Raw genomic sequence first — 18,535 nt, forward strand, 5'->3', positions numbered from 1 at the left:
AGCTAGCGATGTCAAAGGCCATTCCTGCCCTGTGAATCTGAGTGTGAGTCTTGGCACCTAGCATTGGGAGGGAGTGGGGGCTGTCTGGGGCCCAAGCAGCTGGCTAAGAAGCCAAAAACAGTCAAGCAAGGAAGCTGTGGAAAGCAAGAGGTCAGGGGCTATGGCTCAGCCTCAGCTTGATTCTTTGGCTGCATGGGGTCCAGGCAGGAATGCTGGAGGACTCCAGGTATCTGCTGGTTCCCACTCTGCACTCTCCTGTCAGAGCGGCCCCTTTCCTTATCTAAAGGCTCTCCAGTCTCATTGCTAGGGGTTCAAAGCAAAATCTCCTGAGAAGGGCCACATCTGTCAGCTTCATCAGCCAAACTGAAGGAATGTCCCAGTCAGGATTAGGTGGAGCTGCTCTTTTCCTTCCTGAAAGGAAGCTGAGAGTCAGGCCTCAGGGATCTGGAGTAGGGTCAGAGGATCAGGCAGCAGGCGTCAGAGGTGTGGAAGGGTGGGATGGTGGGCTGCACCATTTACCTTGTTCATTTGGGCAGCAGGTGAGGATGAAAGAGCTTTCAGCTCTCTGAAATCGGACCTGAATTTTAATCATAGCTTAGCCACTTGTGTGGCCTTAGGCAAGTCACTGAACCTCTGAGTCTCAGTCCCTCTGTCTCTTAAATGGGGATAATAATCTCTCAATAATCTCTCGTTTAATAATAATCCAGGGTGTTATGGAGATTGCATGGGATACAGTGGGCAATGGCATAATATTCAGGGATGACTGCTGGCCTGTGTTGCTGTTGGACCCCGGCCTCCTTTCCCCCAGTGTCAGCTGTCAATCCCAGCTCTCTCAGGAGAGAGGGAGCCTGTCTCACTGGTTCATGGGATCCAGTGACAGGGGGCTCTTCCTTAATCTCTAAGACAAATAGAGAGGCACTTTGGGCTCTGAAATCCTGTGATTCCTGGAAAGGTCTGATTTGGATGTGTTTCTTCCCACCTTGGTGGCAGTGGTAGTGGCGGGATCTCCTCACTTTGTGGTGAGGAGCTGACAGTGACCCCAAAGCTCCTTCCATGTCGTTTCCTGCTCCTCAAACAATCCCATGAGATGGGGATCCCACCAGCATCTTGGTGTTAGAGTTGGGAATGTTGGGGCTCAGAGGGGTTTAGTAACTCACTTGCTCAAGCTCACACAGCTAGGAGGAAGCAGAGCTGGGATTGAAGCCTAGGATTCTGTTTTTGTTTTTGTTTTTGTTTTTGAGACAGAGTTTTGTTCTTGTTGCCTAGGCTGGAGTGCAGTGGCACGATCCCCTCCCACTGCAACCTCTGCTTCCCGGGTTCAAGTAGTTCTCCTGCCTTAGCCTCCTAGGTAGCTGAGATTACATGGGCACCCGCCCCCATGCCCAGCTAATTTTTTGCATTTTTAGTAGAGATGGAGTTTCACCATGTTGCCCAGGCTGGTCTCTAACTCCTGACCTCAGGTGATCTGCCTGCCTCGGCCTCCCAACGTGCTGGGATTACAGGTGTGAGCCACTGCGCCTGGGCCAAACCCTAGGTGTTAAAGGAAACCTGAGGCCCTCGTCCTGCTTATGCTCACGCTTCTCCTGTCGCCCAGAGTAGCAGCTATTTTTTTTTTCTGGTGGGTGGGGGTTAATATCAACAATAAGAGTAAGACCAGAGATTGAAAAATAAGATAGTGAGAGGTCAAAAAGCCAGGCCCTGGTCCTGGTGTCAGCGGGGATTTCAGGAAACACAGCACCTGTCAAACATGAAAACAAACACAGCCGTCTGTGCCCAGCCTCTTCCCATGGGTGATCAGGACAAAGTCCAGAGGACCAGAGAGCTGGTGGCCGAGAACCAGCCTGCAGGTGGAGTGCCTGCAGATGGGCTGGCATCCAGGGCACAGTAGCCCGGCCAGGCTTTCTCACTCCACTTTCTGCCTGACTGGGCAGACCGAGCTCCCACGGGATCGGATGCCCAACTCACCAAACTGGCTGGACCTCTGAGTCTCAGGCAGTTCCCAGTGGCACAGCCTGGAGGCTAGAGGCAGAGGCTCCTCCTTCCTTAGGCGGCCCAGCCTGGTCCTACTTCTCCCCCAACCCCTCACCCAGCAGCAGTGGTCATCTTCTGGCACAGAGCCTCTCCAGGATGGGCACGTGGCTGGAGACTGGATCAGGCCTCACAGAGCTTCAGACTGTTGGTCAGGAAAGCAACAACTTTTCCAGATCATCATCATCATCATCATCATCATCATCATAGTTGGTAACATTTATCTGACATTTACTGGGTGCCAGGCACTTTATAGATACAAACTCTTTAAGCCTGACCACAACCCATTATTAAGTTCATTTTACAGGTGGGAAAGCTGAGGCACAGTGATAAGGTGATCACCCAAGGCTACACAGCTGGCAAGGTGTGGCAGATGTGGCATCTTCAGGCAGGGAGAGTGGGTGGAGAGGGCCAGGCACCAGCATAGATTGCACCCTACTATGCACTAGCCTGATGGCGATTCACCTTCATGCCTGAGGTGGGTGGGCGGGGTTGGCATCCCCATCTGTGGATAAGGGAGCAGCTCTGCAGTGTTTCCCAAGGTCATGTGGCAGATACCCGGCAGAGCCAGGGGTGGGAGCCAAGGGCCAGCTCTGTGATTCCGAGTCCCGTACTTCTTATCCCTCCCATGTGGGAGCCCCAGTGTGCAGGGACAGGGCCACAGGTAGAGAAAGGAGCTCTGGACTGGGAATCTTAAGTTCTCCACTTCATGCTTAGCCCAAGCTTGCTGTGCCACCTGCCATCTCTTGCTCTCTCTGGCTCCTCTGAAAAATGCAGTGATCTCAAAGTTCTTCTCATGCACAGTGATACTGTTCTGGGGTAACAGACTGGAGTGGAAGGAGCCTTGAGGCAGTCCGGGTTGGAAGATGGTGCAGGGAGCTTCATGTGACACTTTTTCAGATGCCAGAGTGCCAGGCAGATTCTCCCTGGCCAGGCGCTGCTGCACCAGAAACCCCAGGCCTGCCTACACCCCACTGAGGAGCAGAGAGACTGGCCAGTGTGAGGGATGGAGCCATGGCAGTGGGTCTCAATACACTGGAACCCCCTGGAGAACTGAAGAAACCCTGATGTCCAGGCTGTACCCCAGAACAACTCATCAGGGTCTCTGGCAGTGGGGGGCCAAGCATCAACAACTTTCAGAACTCCTAGGGTAATTCCTGTGTGCAGCCAAGGCTGGGGACCACCACTCTAGGGCATTTAGGAGATGGGGGCAGAAAAAACCTTGGTCCCCAGGTAGGCTTTCCAGGGCCTGTGACCTCCTGAAACTGGAAGGAAGTATGTGCCTGCCCATCTGTGTGCATCTTACTAGGGAGAGTTCACAGCTTCCGTCAGCTTTTCTGACCCAAAGGAGATTAAAATCCTTGCTTGACCCCAGGCATCTGAGACAAGTCTGGGCAATAAAGTGAGACCCCATTTCTACAAAACAATCAGCCAGGCATCGTGGCGTGTACCTGTGGTCCCAACTCTATGGGAGGCTGAGGCAGGAGGATCACTTAAGCCCAGGAGGTTGAGGCTGCAGTGAGCTGTGTTTACACCATTGCACTCCAGCCTTGGAGACAGAGGTCCTGTCTCCAACAAATATATATATTTAAAAAAATCCTGTCTTAGGAGGAAGCAACCCACCTCTACCCCAATCCAGCGATATCATTCTAAGGATCAGAAACCTCCAGCTGCAGGATCAATTCTGGTCTAAGAAATCTTCCCTGATCTCTCTAGACCTCCCTTTTCTCTCTTGCTTCCGAAAAACATACATTGAGAGCTTCTTACACACAAGGCACTGTTCTAGGCTCTGGGACGCAGGGTGAGTGGCACAGGTGCAGCCCCTCCCCTTGAGAAGCCCGTATTCTAGTGGCGGATGCAGACACACTAGTGAACAAATAGGCTAACTGCCGTGAGGGTGCCGTGTAACAACCCAGATGTCAACCCGGGCTGCTCATCTGAGTCTCCTGGGGAGCCCAGCCCTACCCCTAGAGATCCTGAAGACTTGGTTGGGGCAGGGGGCCTGGGCATGGCCTGTGTTGATTGTAATGAGCAGCTGGAGTTGAGGCCTTCTGAATAGATTGGGTGTTTAGGGAGGGCCTTTGGGAGGAGGGATGTCAGCCTTCTGAGCCAAGGCCTGTGGGAAAATATGGGAAAAGAGTAATTCTGGCAGAGAAACCCTTTTGCAAAGGCCCTCAGGTGGGTATAAGGGCCTGGGGCCTGATATACCAGGACAACAGGAAAGAGGCCACGTGAGCCTGTCGGGGGAAGAGGACAGAGGAGTGGCAACCCCGGCAGGGCCCCGCCGGCCACACAGGGAGCCTGGATTTATAGTGAATATGTCTTCAGCCACATTACCTTTGGAGAGTCACAGACAGGAGTGACGAGATCTGGGTCGTGTTTTTCAGAGTCCTCCCTGCTGCTGTGTGGACGACACGTGGGCACAGGCAGAAGTGGGCCCTGTGACCAGCTACACTGGTTTAGTGGAAGGTAAGTCCTGGGCCGAGAGGAGTGCTGGGTTGGAGGGGACACACTTGGGCTGTGAGGCGAGGAAGGTGGAGACTGAGCATGGCCCTCAGGTGTTCAGTCTGAGCCACCTGGTGGGTGGAGGGACCACTTCTTCCCCTTCTCTGGCTCCTACAGCATTTAGAGTCCTGGAGTGCTGGTCCCTGGGGAGGCTAGGCAGCAGGTCCTGGCATTCAGAGCTGGCCCAGGGTTGAGCACCTGACACACCCCCGACCTGCCCTGCGGGCAAGGACAGAAGAGGCCTGAGAACCGTCCCTGTGGACTCAGGGGCAGTGGGTCTCAGACTGCCTTCAGGTGGCCGAGAACGTGAAAGCCCTGGTGTTCTTTGTGGCAGTCCCTCCATCTGTCTGTCCATCCATCCGTCCACCTACCTACCCATCCATGCCCGCATCCACCCAGTCTTTCATTCAGCAACATTTGTTGGGAGTCTGCCTTGTTCTCGTAAATAACAGTCTTCCCGTCAAGGTATCACAGTCCTCAGGGGAAATGGACAGGTAAGTAGAAAGTGACTGCACAGCACGCATTATAGGAACTGCCGTTTATCCACAGCTGACCATGTGGCAGGCATTTTGCCCTAATTTAATGTCTGGACAAATCTGCAAAGTAGGGTTTTGGGGGGTTTTTTTTGTCGTTTTTTTTTTTTTTTTTTAGATGGAGTCTCACTGTGTCACCCAGGCTGGAGTGCAATGGTACGATCTTGGCTCACTGCCACCTCCACCTCCTGGGTTCAAGTGATTCCTCTTCCTCAGCCTCCCAAGTAGCTGGGACTGCAGGCACCCGCCACCATGCCCAGCTAATTTTTATATTTTTAATAGAGATGGGGTTTCACCATGTTGGCCAGGCTGGTCTCGAACTCCTGACCTCGTGATCCGCCCGCCTCAACCTCCCAAAGTGCTGGGGTTACAGGCTTGAGCCACAGCACCCAGCCTGCAAAATAAGTTTTATCTTTGTCATTTCACAGATGAGTAAAGTGAGGCTCAGAGAGGTTAAGTCACTTGTCCAAGGTCACACAGCTAGGAGGCATTAGAACTGCATTCAAATCCAAGGCAGCCTGATGCCAGAGCCTGTTCAGGGAGCTGCTCTAGTCTCCAGTGCCACTGGAAGGAAGGAGAGAGGGAGTGCCCCTAACCAACATGTGTCTTGGGGGTCAGGGGGTGGCAGTGGTAGTGATGACAGAGCTGGCTGGAGTAGGAAGTTTCCTGGAGGTGAGGTGATTTCAGAGGTGAGTGTTAAATGATGAGTAGAATTTGGCAAAATATTCATATAATAATTTTATTATACAAACTGATTTGGCATAAAATGATATATTTGGTCAATTAAAATTGCAGTTGCTCAGAAATGGTCAATTTACCTGGTGTCAAGTATAACATAAGATCAGCACCTCACCAGGAACGGTGGCTCACGCCTATAATCCCAGCACTTTGGGAGGCCTAGGCAGGTGTATCACCTGAGGTCAAGAGTTCAAGACCAGCCTGGCCAACACGGCAAAACCCTGTCTCTACTAATACACAAAAGTTAGCCGGGCGTGATGGCACACGCCTGTAATCCCAGCGACTCTGGAGGCTGAAGGAGGAGAATCACTTGACCCTAGGAGACGGAGGTTGCCAGGAGCCAAGATCGTGCCACTGCACTCCAGCCTGGGTGACAGAGCAAGAGCAAGAGTGCCTGAAAACAACAGCCAGCACCATAACAAAGATCAGTCCCTCCATCCTGCTGCTCACAGCTCTCTGTGACTGTTCTGGAAGTTTCCCATAAGATGTGCTTGCATCTCATTCCCTTGAGTTGTCAGTGTTTTTAACACAGGAAAGCTTGGACGGACTCTCCAATGTTTACCAAAAGTATACACAAGAAAGCCTAACATTGGCTTAAGATCATCTGTAAATTAAATCCTCATCCCTTGCGTCTTCTGCAAGTACTGAGCCAACTGATGATGATGATAATACAGACACCAGCCCCAGCTCCGGGTCATCGAGTCCTGACTGTACCAGGCGCTGACCTCACTCCCTCTTCAGGACGGGAGTCCAGTTGGGAGTTCCACTCCCCAAGGAGATGAATGAGGCCCAGGAAGTCCCTCCTCTGTGGCCACACATTGGCAAAGCCAGGATTTGAACCCTTGTTCAGGGATCCTGCGTCTTCTCTCTCTAAGTCACAATCGATTCCTGCCACCCAGCTGGCTGTTTTCTTTCTCTAAAGTTCCCGTGCTAAGGGTAGTCCTGACCCTTTGCTGCCTCTTTGTTTTGTTTTGTTTTTGAGATGGAGTCTCGCTCTGTCGCCCAGGCTGGAGTGCAGTGGCGCGATCTCGGCTCACTGCAAGTTCCACCTCCTGGGTTTACACCATTCTCCTGCCTCAGCGTCCCAAGTAGCTGGGACTACAGGCGCCCACCACCACGCCCGGCTAATTTTTTGTATTTTTAGTAGAGACAGGGTTTCATCATGTTAGTCAGGATGGTCTCAATCTCCTGACCTCGTGATCTGCCTGCCTCGGCCTCCCAAAGTGCTGGAATTACAGGCGTGAGCCACCGCGCCTGGCGACCGTTGCTGCCTCTTACAGACACTTGTGGGTGCACCATGTGATCCTCTACACCAGGGGCCGGCAGGCTTTTTCTGTAAAGAGCCAGATAGACCAGTAGGCATGGCTGTGTGCAGAAATTTAGATTCCATGTAATTTTCATGCATTAAAGAATATTTTTAACTATTTAAAAATATGAAATCTGCCCCGGGCACAGTGGCTCACGTCTGTAATCCCAGCACTTTGGGAGGCCGAGGCAGGCGGATCACGAGGTCAGGAGATCGAGACCATCCTGGCTAACACAGTGAAACCCCGTCTCTACTAAAAATACAAAAACAAAATTAGTCGGGCGTGGTGGCGGGTGCCTGTAGTCCCAGCTACTTGAGAGGCTGAGGCAGGAGAATGGTGTGAACCCAGGAGGCAGAGCTTGCAGTGAGCCGAGATTGCGCCACTGCCCTCCAGCCTGGGCAACAGAGGGAGATTCTCTCTCCAAAAAAAAAAAAAGATGAACTCTGTTCTTAGCTCAGAAGCTGTATAAAAAACAGGCAGGGGGCTGGATTTGGTCTGCAGGCTGCAGTTTACCAACCCTGACTCCACACCAACGCTTATTTCTGTCTCATGGATAGCAGACTGAGGCTCAGCTCTCAGTATGGGAGGGCAGAGCTGGGCATAACCCCTGGCCCTCTGAATTCAACCTCGGGGGCTCCTTGGAGCTTGATGGTGGTTGTGGATTCCTTGAAGTTGATGCCACAGCCCATCGTGGGTGACCTGGGTGTGTCCCCGCCTCAGGCTGAGCTGACTCCCTTGCCTGTGTGGGATTTGCCCATCTCCTGCTGAGTGTAGAGAACGTTCTTCACCCTCCGCTCCCTGTCACTTTGAGGCAGAAGCATCTGCACTTGCAGGGCAGGAAGACTTTGTCTTCTGGATCTTGGCCAGCGTGCCTGGGAGCCGCCCATCCCAGGTTCCAGTTATCAGCACCTGCTCCTCCCTCGGGTGATGTCCAGGTACCTCTGGGTCTGTCCCATTTGACTGGGCTGCCTGGCTCTCATTTCAGCGTCTGGACCCACCCAGCTGCCTCCTGTGTGGGATGGAGCCCATGGGTGGTGTAAGGGGCCGGGCGGCCTGGGCCCTATCCTTGCCGTTGCCGGTCCTCCTACTTGTGACCTTGGGCAGGCTTCTTCTCCCCTCTGTGCCCCCGTTTGCACGTAGAGGGCTGAAGAGCTTAGCCCAGTGCCTGATGCAATTTGTGTGCATGACCAAGGGACCAGCCAAGCTTGCCCAGGGTCTGGAATATCATGGGAATACCAGCCCAGCCACATCTGCCTTGGTGACAAGGTTTCCCAGCCTCCTCCTTGCCCTCTGAGCAGAGCTCCTCTGAGCAGTCCTTTTGTCCTCACACCTAACTGGACAAAGGAAACCCAGCCATCCCCAAAGATCCCTTTATAATCCTGGCTACTGTCCAGGAGGGACCACTTCACAGAAGAAAGATCTTGGGCTCTGAAAACCACTGCCACTTATGAGCTGTGTGACTTGGGCAAGTTACTGAACCTATCTGAGCCTCTGGTCTGCCAGGGATAGGAATACCCACTTCCTGGGCTGGTTGTGAGGGTGATGGGGGATGACCTCTGAAAATGGCCACTTGTAGTTGCTATTCCCTGGCGGCGGCCACTCCTTCTCCTTACAGACGTCATACTTACTCTTATTTTTGTTTCTATTTTTTTGAGACAGAGTCTCGCTCTGTTGCCCAGGCTGGAGTGCAGTGGCACAATCTCAGCTCACTGCAACCTCCACCTCCTGGGTTCAAGCGATTCTTGTGCCTCAGCCTCCCCAGTAGCTGGGATTACAGGCACCCACCCCCACGCCTGGCTAATTTTGTATTTTTAGTAGAGACGGACGGGGTTTCACCATGTTGGCCAGGCTGGTCTTGAACTCCTGACCTCAGGTCTTCTGCCAGCCTCGGCCTCCCAGAGTGCTGGGATTACAGGCATGAGACACCATGCCTGGCTTATACTTATTCTTTTCTAAAAGCTGCCCTTCGCTGAATGCCCCGCCGCGAGGCTGAGCAGAGGACGTGTGAGCTGGAAATTGTAGTAACCCCTTTCCCGGACTTTCTGAAACTGCACCACCATGGATCTGACTCAGGGTTGCCAAAGAACTCTTTCCACACTTCTCCAATTTCACAAGTATGCAAATGGCCCCACTGCCGAGACGCATAGTTGGCGGACTGCAGTTAGTGGATGTTCTTCTGGTGAAGGGGTGGCCTAGCTACTGCTGCTCGGACGCTGAACCTGGGTTGGTCTCTTGGGGCATGCCCCGTATTGTTTACTGGGAGGAGACCTGGTCAGGCTGAAACACAGCAGATCCATGGTAGGAAAGAAGAACAGATGCCGCCTGGCTTTGGGAGAGAATCTCTCTTCTCTTGCTGTTTAGTTTGTGAAGTGCCTGTGGTATGTCAGGCTCTGTGCTGGGTGGAGAGAGAGAGGAAAAACAATAGCTATCCTTGATGTAGTGAAGACCCCCAGGAGGCCTTCCTAGGCCAGGACGGGGTTTGGGGCATTGAAGATCTCTGGCTTCCTGGGCATGGGGAAGTCATGTTTTCTCCTCTCTAGGTCTGGGGAGCTGCCCAGGCTGCACTGCCCTGGCTCCCGAGTCACTGCCATCTCTGCAATTCTCAGACCCAGGCCTTGGAGCCCCCTAGACTGGAAGAACCATTTGGTCTAATCTCCCTGTGTAGCACTTAAATCCCCCATGAGTATTTTTTTAGACTTTGCTTCCATGCCGCTTGTGATGGGAAGCTCACTACCACCCAGGCAGCTTTCTCCTAACTTGGGCAGCTTTGCTTCATGTTATACCTCCCAAATCTGCCCTTTAGAAAGGCACTTAAAGAAAACTTCCTCTAACAAAGCTGTTAGAGGAAAGAAAACTGGACTGGACCCCTTGGGAGGTCATGACTCCTCCTCATTAGCCACCTTCCCCATCACCGGAGATGTGCGAAGTGGAAGCTGAGCTCCCACTTGACAAGGAGGATGGAAGATTGTTGATCATTAGCATGTCCGGAAAAGAGGAGGGAACCTGTGTGTAGCTAGGGAAATTCAAAACTTTCAAGTGGTGCTGGAGGAAGGAGTGAAGCCCAGGCCTCTGGCTTTCCTTCCCCTTTGCTCTGTGGCCTGCCCTTCCCCCTCCATAAGGCAGGGAAACACAAGTGGGCCTGGTGCCGTCCCCTCCACCCCCCCAGCCCAGCTCTGCCCATGCAGCTGTCCCAGGCCAGCTGTCCAGGCCCCAGCTGCCCGGCGGTGCTGGCTCCCTTTGCCCCAAAGGGGCTGAAGGCTGGCCGTTGGCACTCCTGGATTTTCTGGCCTCTGAGTCAGGGTGAGAACAGTCAGCTTCCAGCTTCCCTCTTCCTCCCGCGGCCCTCCCCTTGCCTGGGGTCTTTTGGAGTGGAGGGGGCACAGCATGCCCAAGCATGGTTTGTGTCATTTCAGAAGCACAACTTGTGTCATCGGGGAGACTGTGAAAACTTGGAAACAACCTGTGTGTCCGATCTTAGAGTATCAGTTAAATGCTTCCATGGGATGGCCACATCTGAGACTTTAACCTGGGGCCACTGGGGTTCCTGAATGGGTTTCAGAGGTCCATGAACTCCCAGAAATTATTAGCATCACAAAATGCTAACAACACATGAATTTTTGGGGGGACTCTGTGAGCCCCCAAATGTTAATAAGTACTAATAGGATGGAATCCTATGCAACATGTGAAACTATGAAGAGCATTTTATCAACATATAGAGAGTGAAGATTGTAGAATGAAAAAAACAGGCTATAAAACACTATACAGAATGAGCCCAATTTTGTTTGGAACCATTTGTCACACACACACACACACACACACACGAATTATAGCTACTAAAATGATGACAGTTTTTAATCTCTGGGGTGAGATACATTCTGCTTGGTTTTGTTTTTCTGTATTTGTTAGGTGTTCTACAATGCATGTTTATTCCCTTTGTAATAAGAAGCCGGGACACTCAGCCTATTTTCCGAGAAGCCAAAATTCCCCTTCTCACCTTGGCAGACCCCACAACTCCCAGCCCCTAGTCCTACAGGTAGTCTGTGGAACTACCAAGCACAGGTCACACCTCTGGGTCTCTGTCAATGGATCACTAACTTCCTGGCCCCCTGACTTCAAACAGAGTCCATCTGTGCAAGTTCCAGAGCCTGGGTCATGGAGGTGAGGGATGAGGGTCTCCCTCTGTCCCTCCCTCCCACCAGCCCCGGCCCCAGTGCAGTGGCTGATCCAGATCCTAACTGCCAAGCGTCAAGTACCTGGCACACGAGACTGCTTGTGAGACCTCATTTCCTAGCTGTGTGGCTTTGGGCTAGTTGTCTAACCTCTCTGGGCCTCTGCGTCTTGTAAGGCAGGGACAGGGTGAGTCCACCTCCTGGGGTTGCTGCAAGGGCAGACTGAGCTGATCACCTCACTGGCCTGCCTGACTTCTTTCTTCCCCTAGGAAGCTCCAGGACTGGCAGGATGGGCTCAGCCTGTATCAAAGTCACCAAATACTTTCTCTTCCTCTTCAACTTGATCTTCTTTGTAAGTATGTCCCCTGCCGCCCTGACCGCCTCCGAAAAGATTCTCCTCCCAGGGGCATCCCAGCCTGAGCCTTTCCAGAGCCGACCGGGCCAGGGATTGGGGGGATTTGGTGGGTGGGGACTGAGGACAAACCATCTCCAGTGGAACCTAGTGGGGGTGGCGAGGAGATTCCCCGCCATTCCCAGCTGGTCCTTTGACCAAGCACTGGATTCCTGACCCGGCCTTCCCCTCTCCTAGAGCACCCAAAGCCTGGGCTGGCCAGGGCTGGAGGGGGGTATGGGGAGGGAGAGGAGAGCCCCTGGACATCCCCTAACTCAACAGCAGGAGCAGCTAGAAGAAGCCTCCTAGCATCTCTCTAGTCCTGTCCTGGCCCCCACCCTGCCCGTGTGAAGAATTGACCTGTGACAGTTCCAGGTCCCAGTTGCCCCTATCACACCCCCAACCCTGTCATGGGCAGGTGTCTCCCTGAGCTCTCATAGGGTGAGCAAGAGGGCGCCAGGCTTGGGGCCAGTGAAGGGCACATACCTCCTTCCCCAGACCCACCCCAGCAGATGGGCCATCCAGATGTGAGCTCCGTGGACATTGACTGCTGGATTTCCTGGGGCCTCGGCTTTCCTCTCTGGCCTGGCGTGGGCTGCCTCTTGCCTTGGAGTTGCTGGGATGGTGGGGTGTGTGTGAGTGAGGGTGTGTTGTGTGGGGGGCCAGTGCCCTGGAGAGGACTTCATAGCCTCAGAGTAGTGCTGGGGGCGCTGGCTTCTCTGTGTTGATGGTTTACCCTATAGTGTTAAAAAAAAATCAGGTTGTACAGTAGGATGTTTCTTATGATCCAAAGTTTTAAATGTACATATTCATAAAAAAGTGAGTATTTTTGAGAGGAGAAGGAAATACGTCAATGTTAATGTTGGGATTCTTGGGAATTTTGATTTTATTCTTTATGCATCTCTGTATTTTCCCGATTTTCTACGGTAGATATTAATTACTTGTTTGCGGAGCGGGGGGTTTACGTTACAAGTTACATAGTTTATGGGAAGTTTGGGAAATAAACAAGAATCATTCCAAATTCCCCTTCAGGCCGGACATGGTAGGTCTTGCCGGTAATCCCAGTGCTTTGGGAGGCCAAGGCAGGAGGATTGTTTGAGTCCAGGAGTTCTAGACCAGCTTGGGCAACATAGCAAGACCCTGTTTCTCTACAAAAAAAAAAATTTTTTTTTTAAATTCCCCCTTCATAGCTTTAACCCAATGCACAGACATGTACACGTGTGTTCCTGGCACCCGCACACAAGTGTGCACACACACACGCACACACAGGAAGCCCTGGCGCTGCCTGCCTTGCTTTTTGTCCAACCTGGCCCCAGCCCCAGCTCCCTCCTGGAGGACCCTGTGAGGCCCCACTGTGGCTCTGGCCCTCTGCTTATGGCAGCCGGGCCTGGAACCCACCCCAGGCTGGGCTTGGGCTTCCCCAGCTTGGTGGTCAGGTCTCTCCTGGCTGCCCTAGGACTTTGGGAAGCAGCTGCCCGTGCAGGCAAAGCCAAGCTTTTCCTGGCAAGCACTTGGTGTCTGGGCCGAGACCCAGCATAAAGGCCAATGGGCCAGGACTTGGGGGAAGGGGTGCGTGGGCGCTGTCGCTCTATCCCTGGGGGCTTTAGGGACTAGAGAGGGGGGCCTGGGCTCTTGCCTAGGATGTCACGGAGCTTGGGTTTCAGGGATAAAGAAACTTTCCTTCATGCAGTGGGGGTTGGGGAGACCTTCGTAGAGAAAGGGAGTGGAGTTGGTGGTTTCAGCCAGGGTGTCCCTTTCCGTCCTGCTTGCAGGCTGCCCTATGGAACCAGGGACTGGAAAAGCTGCTCTCTGGCCAGGGCTTGGCCTCCTTTTGGCTCCTCCAGGGGCTGGCAGGAGTCAGGTGTTAACTGTCTGTGTACTGGGGCCTAGGATGACCCATCAGGATGCTGGAGGGGGGAGGGGCAGCTTGTATGACAGGAGGGTGAGAGTGAAAGAGGAGGGTGAGAGTGAAAGAGGAGGGCTGGAGGAGGCAGAACGGGCTTGTTTACTCCTCAACAAATGTGTATCTGACACGTCAGTATCTTCAGATGTTCAGGGCGGAAGAGCCCTGATTGCTGTACTTCCGGAGCTTATGTCCTAGGGAGCAGTGGGCTTCCATCAAATAACTACTCAAATGCATGAAAAATTGCAGTTGTTGGGGGTACTAGGAACAGATAGGCTCTTCGGAAAGCAGATGAGGCTCTTGGCCTGGTCATGGAGGTCAGCAAAGGCTTCCTGGGGTTCTGGGTGCGGCTTTGGAGAGGGGGATCCTGGCAGCAGGGGCAGCCGGTGGAGGCAGAGTGCACCTCCCCAGGCACAGACCCGGTCAGCCTCTTTGTTTTATGCACATTGGGAGGGGTTTCATGGTTGGATTTGTGGTTTGGAAAAATCCCTGTGGCTGCTATGTGTGCTTGCGTCTGCGCGCATGTGCACCTGTATGTCTTTGCCTGTACTCCCTCCGGACTCCAGACTCCCCAGCGCATTGCCACTTTTCTCAGGTCCAAAGGAATGCAGAGGCGCTGGTGCTGTGGCTTTGCTGGGGAAGGACGCTCACTGCTCTGAGGGTCCTGGCTCCTGATGGGTCCCATCTGGGGATTGGGGAAGGGCTGGGGAGTGATTAACATGGGGCCTGCCCCACAGCTCCAGTCTTGGTTCACAGAGAAAAAGGGGGTACCATGGTGCCTTGCCCATTCTGGTAGGCTGCCCAGCCTCCTTTCTGGTTCTGCCACAGCCCTGTGGCTGATCCAGCCACATCTGACCATCAGGCTGGGGTTATCAGACCTGCAGAGGGGCTGAACGGGTAGCCCCGGGGACTTTGCTCTCTGGGTTCCCCTTGGCAAGCTGAGGAGCCAGCTGAGTAGTGTGGGGTTTTGATCTACTTGGGATTATGTGTACCAAGAGGGGATTTTCTTTTTTTTTTTTTTTTTTTTTTTTTTTTTGAGACGGAGTCTCGCTCTGTCGCCCAGGCTGGAGTGCAGTGGCGCAATCTCGGCTCACTGCAAGCTCCGCCTCCCGGGTTCACGCCATTCTCCTGCCTCAGCCTCTCCGAGTAGCTGGGACTACAGGCGCCCGCCACCACGCCCGGCTAATTTTTTTGTATTTTTAGTGGAGACGGGGTTTCACCATGGTCTCGATCTCCTGACCTCGTGATCCACCCACCTCGGCCTCCCAAAGTGCTGGGATTACAAGCGTGAGCCACCGCGCCCGGCCCAAGAGGGGATTTTCTGTCCTGCCTCCCATTCCCTTTTGCTAGGGGCTGTCCTCCCTCCTGTCCCACCCTGTGAATTCGGGAGGGAATGGGGGCAGGGGCTCTGCCCACATGGGTCTGAGATGCAGAGGGAGCAGATGTGGGCCTGAGCACTGGCCCCTGCCTCGCTGTGCTGTGGGGTGGTTGAGGGCTGGGTAGGGTTGCAGGTCTTGGGGAACCAAACTCCCAGGTCCTGGAAAGCCCCCATTTCCCCCAGCTGTGCAAATTAAGGTGGACCTACCTTCCAGCAGACCCTTCTCCTCCCCAGTGTCTCAGGGGCTTTTCTGTCCTGAGACTGGCTTTCAGGGTGAAGGCCCAGGATGGATCCAAAATATTCCTATAGCTCACCTGCCACCACCTGGCTTCCAGTCGCTGATGGATAAAATCAAGGCCTCATATAAAATTCCCTGTGTATAAAATGAGGTCAATTACAGGGCCCATCTCACTGGGAGAGAGGAGAGGACAGATAACACCTCAGTGATGATTCTGGTGGGAGACACTGGGGGGCAGACGTGGGGTGGTCACCATGCCTTTGCGGTTGTAGTCATCAGTCACAGTGGTCTTTAAGGCAAGTACAAGGGTAAGGGGAGAGAGGCAACCCCCTGCTGAGCCACCTGGGCCCTGGGGCAAAAGGAAACATCGATAATACTGATACTGTCAACATTTTATTTCAAAGTTTAATAGTTCAGTTATCATGGATTTTTGGCCTTAATTAATTTTTTTTTTTTTTTTTTGAGACGGAGTCTCACTCTTGTTGTCCAGGCTGGAGTGCAGTGGCGTGACCTCGGCTCACTGCAACCTCTGCTTCCTGAGTTCAAGTGATTCTCCTGCCTCAGCCTCCTGAGTAGCCGGGATTACAGGCCCCCATCAACACGCCCAGCTGATTGTATTTTTAGTACAGATGGGGTTTCGCCATGTTGGCCAGGCTGGTCTCAAACTCCTGACCTCAGGTGATCTACCCGCCTGAGTTTTTGGTGCCTCCTCATGTGTTACACCTGAGGCAGGTGCCTTGTGTCTTGGGCCGGTCCTGGCTCTGGTCTTTGATAATGATAGAATGATACTGATGGAGGCCCTGTGCCCAGGCCAGCCCCAGGCTCAGGGCTCTGGGCAGCTGCCGGCCTCCGACCTGAGATTATGGGATGATGGCTGAGGTGGGAACCCAGAGCTGTGATACAGGTGGGAGTTTCAAGATGGGTCATCCACCAGGTGGGCCCAGTCCAGGCCCCCACTAATGGCCAGCCTTGTGGGTTGACACAGGGCCACCCCCACCTCCAAAGGAAACCTGCATCTTTGCCCAGATGGCAGGCACTTCCCCAGCCTTTGCCAGCTTTGTGGGATGGTGGATCTTGGCTGGGACTCCACCTGGGGAGATGAGCTCAGCCCTGGTAGATGGGAGAGAGGCAGGGAATCCCTGGGCTTGGGATCCTTATTTGTAACACCTCATTCATTTTTACCTTTTTGTGGGGGGCAGAAGGAGGGGGTCTTGCCCTGTCACCCAGGCTGGAGGGCCATGTCATGAACACAGTTCACTGCAGCCCTGACTTCCCTGGGGCCAAGTGATTCTCTCTCCTCAGCTTCCCCAGTAGCTGGGACTACAGGCATGCACCACCACATTGGCTAATTTTTGAAATTTTTTGTAGAGTTGAGGTCTCACTGTGTTGCCCAGGCTGGTCTCAAACTCCGGGGCTCAAGTGATCCTCCTGCCTGGGCCTCACAAAGTGTTGGGATTACAGGCATGAACCACCGGGCCTGACCTTCATTTCCCTTTCTAGTCTTGCATTTGCAGTTTGGTTCATCAGCTCATTCATTCCCCCAGCCACTTAGCACCCAGTGCTATAGAGCTGCTGGGGATGCAGAGCTGCCTCCAACCAGCCTTGCCCTCAGGGAGCTCACAGTTCAGCCAGAGAAACCAACACAGCAGTTAGACCCAGTCGGAATGACTGTTAAGTAGGGTCGGACAGTGGTTGCTGCAGAATGGGGGCACCCAAGTCTGCCTGAGGGGGTCAGAGAAGGCTCCTGTGGCAGGTGACCCCGTTGTTCAGACCTGGGGATGAGCTGGGCTTTGATGTTCGAGTCCACGGAGGGTCCTCCTCAGAGCCTTTCTTGTTTGGGAAGCTCCCAGGCCCTGAACTGGGTGGAGTCAGGGGGATGAGCTGAGAAAAGAGCCAGGAGATGTGGAAGGAAGGGTGCCCCTGGCAGGAGGCTGCACCAGGAGGCTCGGCTGAATCACACATGGTGGAGGGGGGCAAGATGGGAGGCAGGAGGGATTCCCTGCCCAGGGTCCTGGTGTCTGGCTTGCTGGGATGTGGGACCTGAGGCCATCTGGACATCTCTGGGCTGGAGAAGGGTGGAGGTGGTGCCCTCTGTGGCCCCCTGCCCTGCCCACCCCGACTTGGGTTCCAGGGACAGCTGGCAGAGGAAGGGCTCTCACCCTATCTGCTCTTGGCTCCCCATTAACTGCTCCCTTCTCCTTCCAGATCCTGGGCGCAGTGATCCTGGGCTTCGGAGTGTGGATCCTGGCCGACAAGAGCAGTTTCATCTCTGTCCTGCGTAAGGACCCCTCAGCTTCCCCAGACCCAGGCCCACTGGAGAGGGGAGGGCCAGGGCGCAGACACAGCTGCTCCCATAAGCGCTTCGGCTTCAATGCCTGTCGCTTTTCCCGCTGACCTCAGGGATGTGGCCAGGTCCTGCTGCCCACCACTGCCAATGGCTCCCTCTGCAGGGGTTTCCAAAAGGAATTGTCTCTTCTTCCCCGAACAAAGCTGCTGTTGTCTGGGGAAACACGGGGGATGAGGGAGGCTTGTTTTCCCTTCCTGGCCCCTTCCCTTGGCCCTGACCTTAGGAAAACCTCTTACATTCTCTGTCCCGTCACTTGTCCATCCAGCAGAATGTAGGCAACAGCCCCTCCCATTTCACAGGGATGTAGGAAAGATAGTCAGGGGCTGATGAGGCACCTGCTATGAGTTGTGCTTCGCTATAAGCCCGGCAGCAGCTAGGTGGGTCAGGTGTGTGCACAGATGAGGAAGGTTCCAGGCACAGTCACCAATTATCATGCTCCTCATGTGCCAAGCAGTTTGCACCAATAAACTGTCTTAATCCCACCACAGCCCTGTGAGGTAGATACTGTTCTATTCCCGCCTTACCAATGAACGAACAGAGGCTCAGAGAGGTTAAGTCCCTTGCTGAAGTTCACACAGCTTCTAAATGGTAGGTGTGGGACTCGAACTCCAAGAGCTTTGGTCCTAAATGCAGCACATGGCAGGGTGAGCCACAGTGTGGAAACCCCTTCTCTCACCAGAGGCAGAAGGAAAGGGGCCTAAGGCATTTTTACAAGGATAAGAGCCCTTCTGCGCCTGCTCAGCCTCCTCCAGGAAGCCATCAGGGCCTGCTGCGTTGACCTCTCAGGGGCTCCCTGTGGTGGGAGGGAGGCACAGCGGAAGCCCCCAGGGGACAGCCGTGCCACTCCCCTCACTGAGTGCGGCCTTGGCTCTCTTCTCCCAGCAGCTGCCCAAGGCAGCTGGTTTGGAATGTGGCCCATGACAGCTGCTTGATTTACATAAAGCGGAACCTAGCTAGGGTGTGATGATGGAGGGGCCACATCTGTCCCCCTGGCCCCA

The 18,535-nt window shown here is 53.8% G+C and overlaps 1 protein-coding gene across 1 annotated transcript in view; it reads left to right on the top strand.

The window, feature by feature from the left end:
- The window catches only part of CD82 (CD82 molecule), a 54,298-nt gene that overhangs the window by 16,647 nt on the left and 19,116 nt on the right, over positions 1-18,535 (top strand). Inside the window, exons 2-4 of the mRNA XM_012505931.2 lie at positions 4,416-4,497; positions 11,550-11,632; positions 17,396-17,468. Coding sequence (XP_012361385.1) covers positions 11,570-11,632; positions 17,396-17,468 — 136 coding nt within the window. The 5' untranslated portion in view covers positions 4,416-4,497; positions 11,550-11,569. The remainder of the gene's footprint in view (positions 1-4,415; positions 4,498-11,549; positions 11,633-17,395; positions 17,469-18,535) is intronic.

This window comes from Nomascus leucogenys, chromosome 15 (assembly GCF_006542625.1).
Source record: "Nomascus leucogenys isolate Asia chromosome 15, Asia_NLE_v1, whole genome shotgun sequence".
Classification (NCBI taxonomy): domain Eukaryota; kingdom Metazoa; phylum Chordata; class Mammalia; order Primates; family Hylobatidae; genus Nomascus; species Nomascus leucogenys.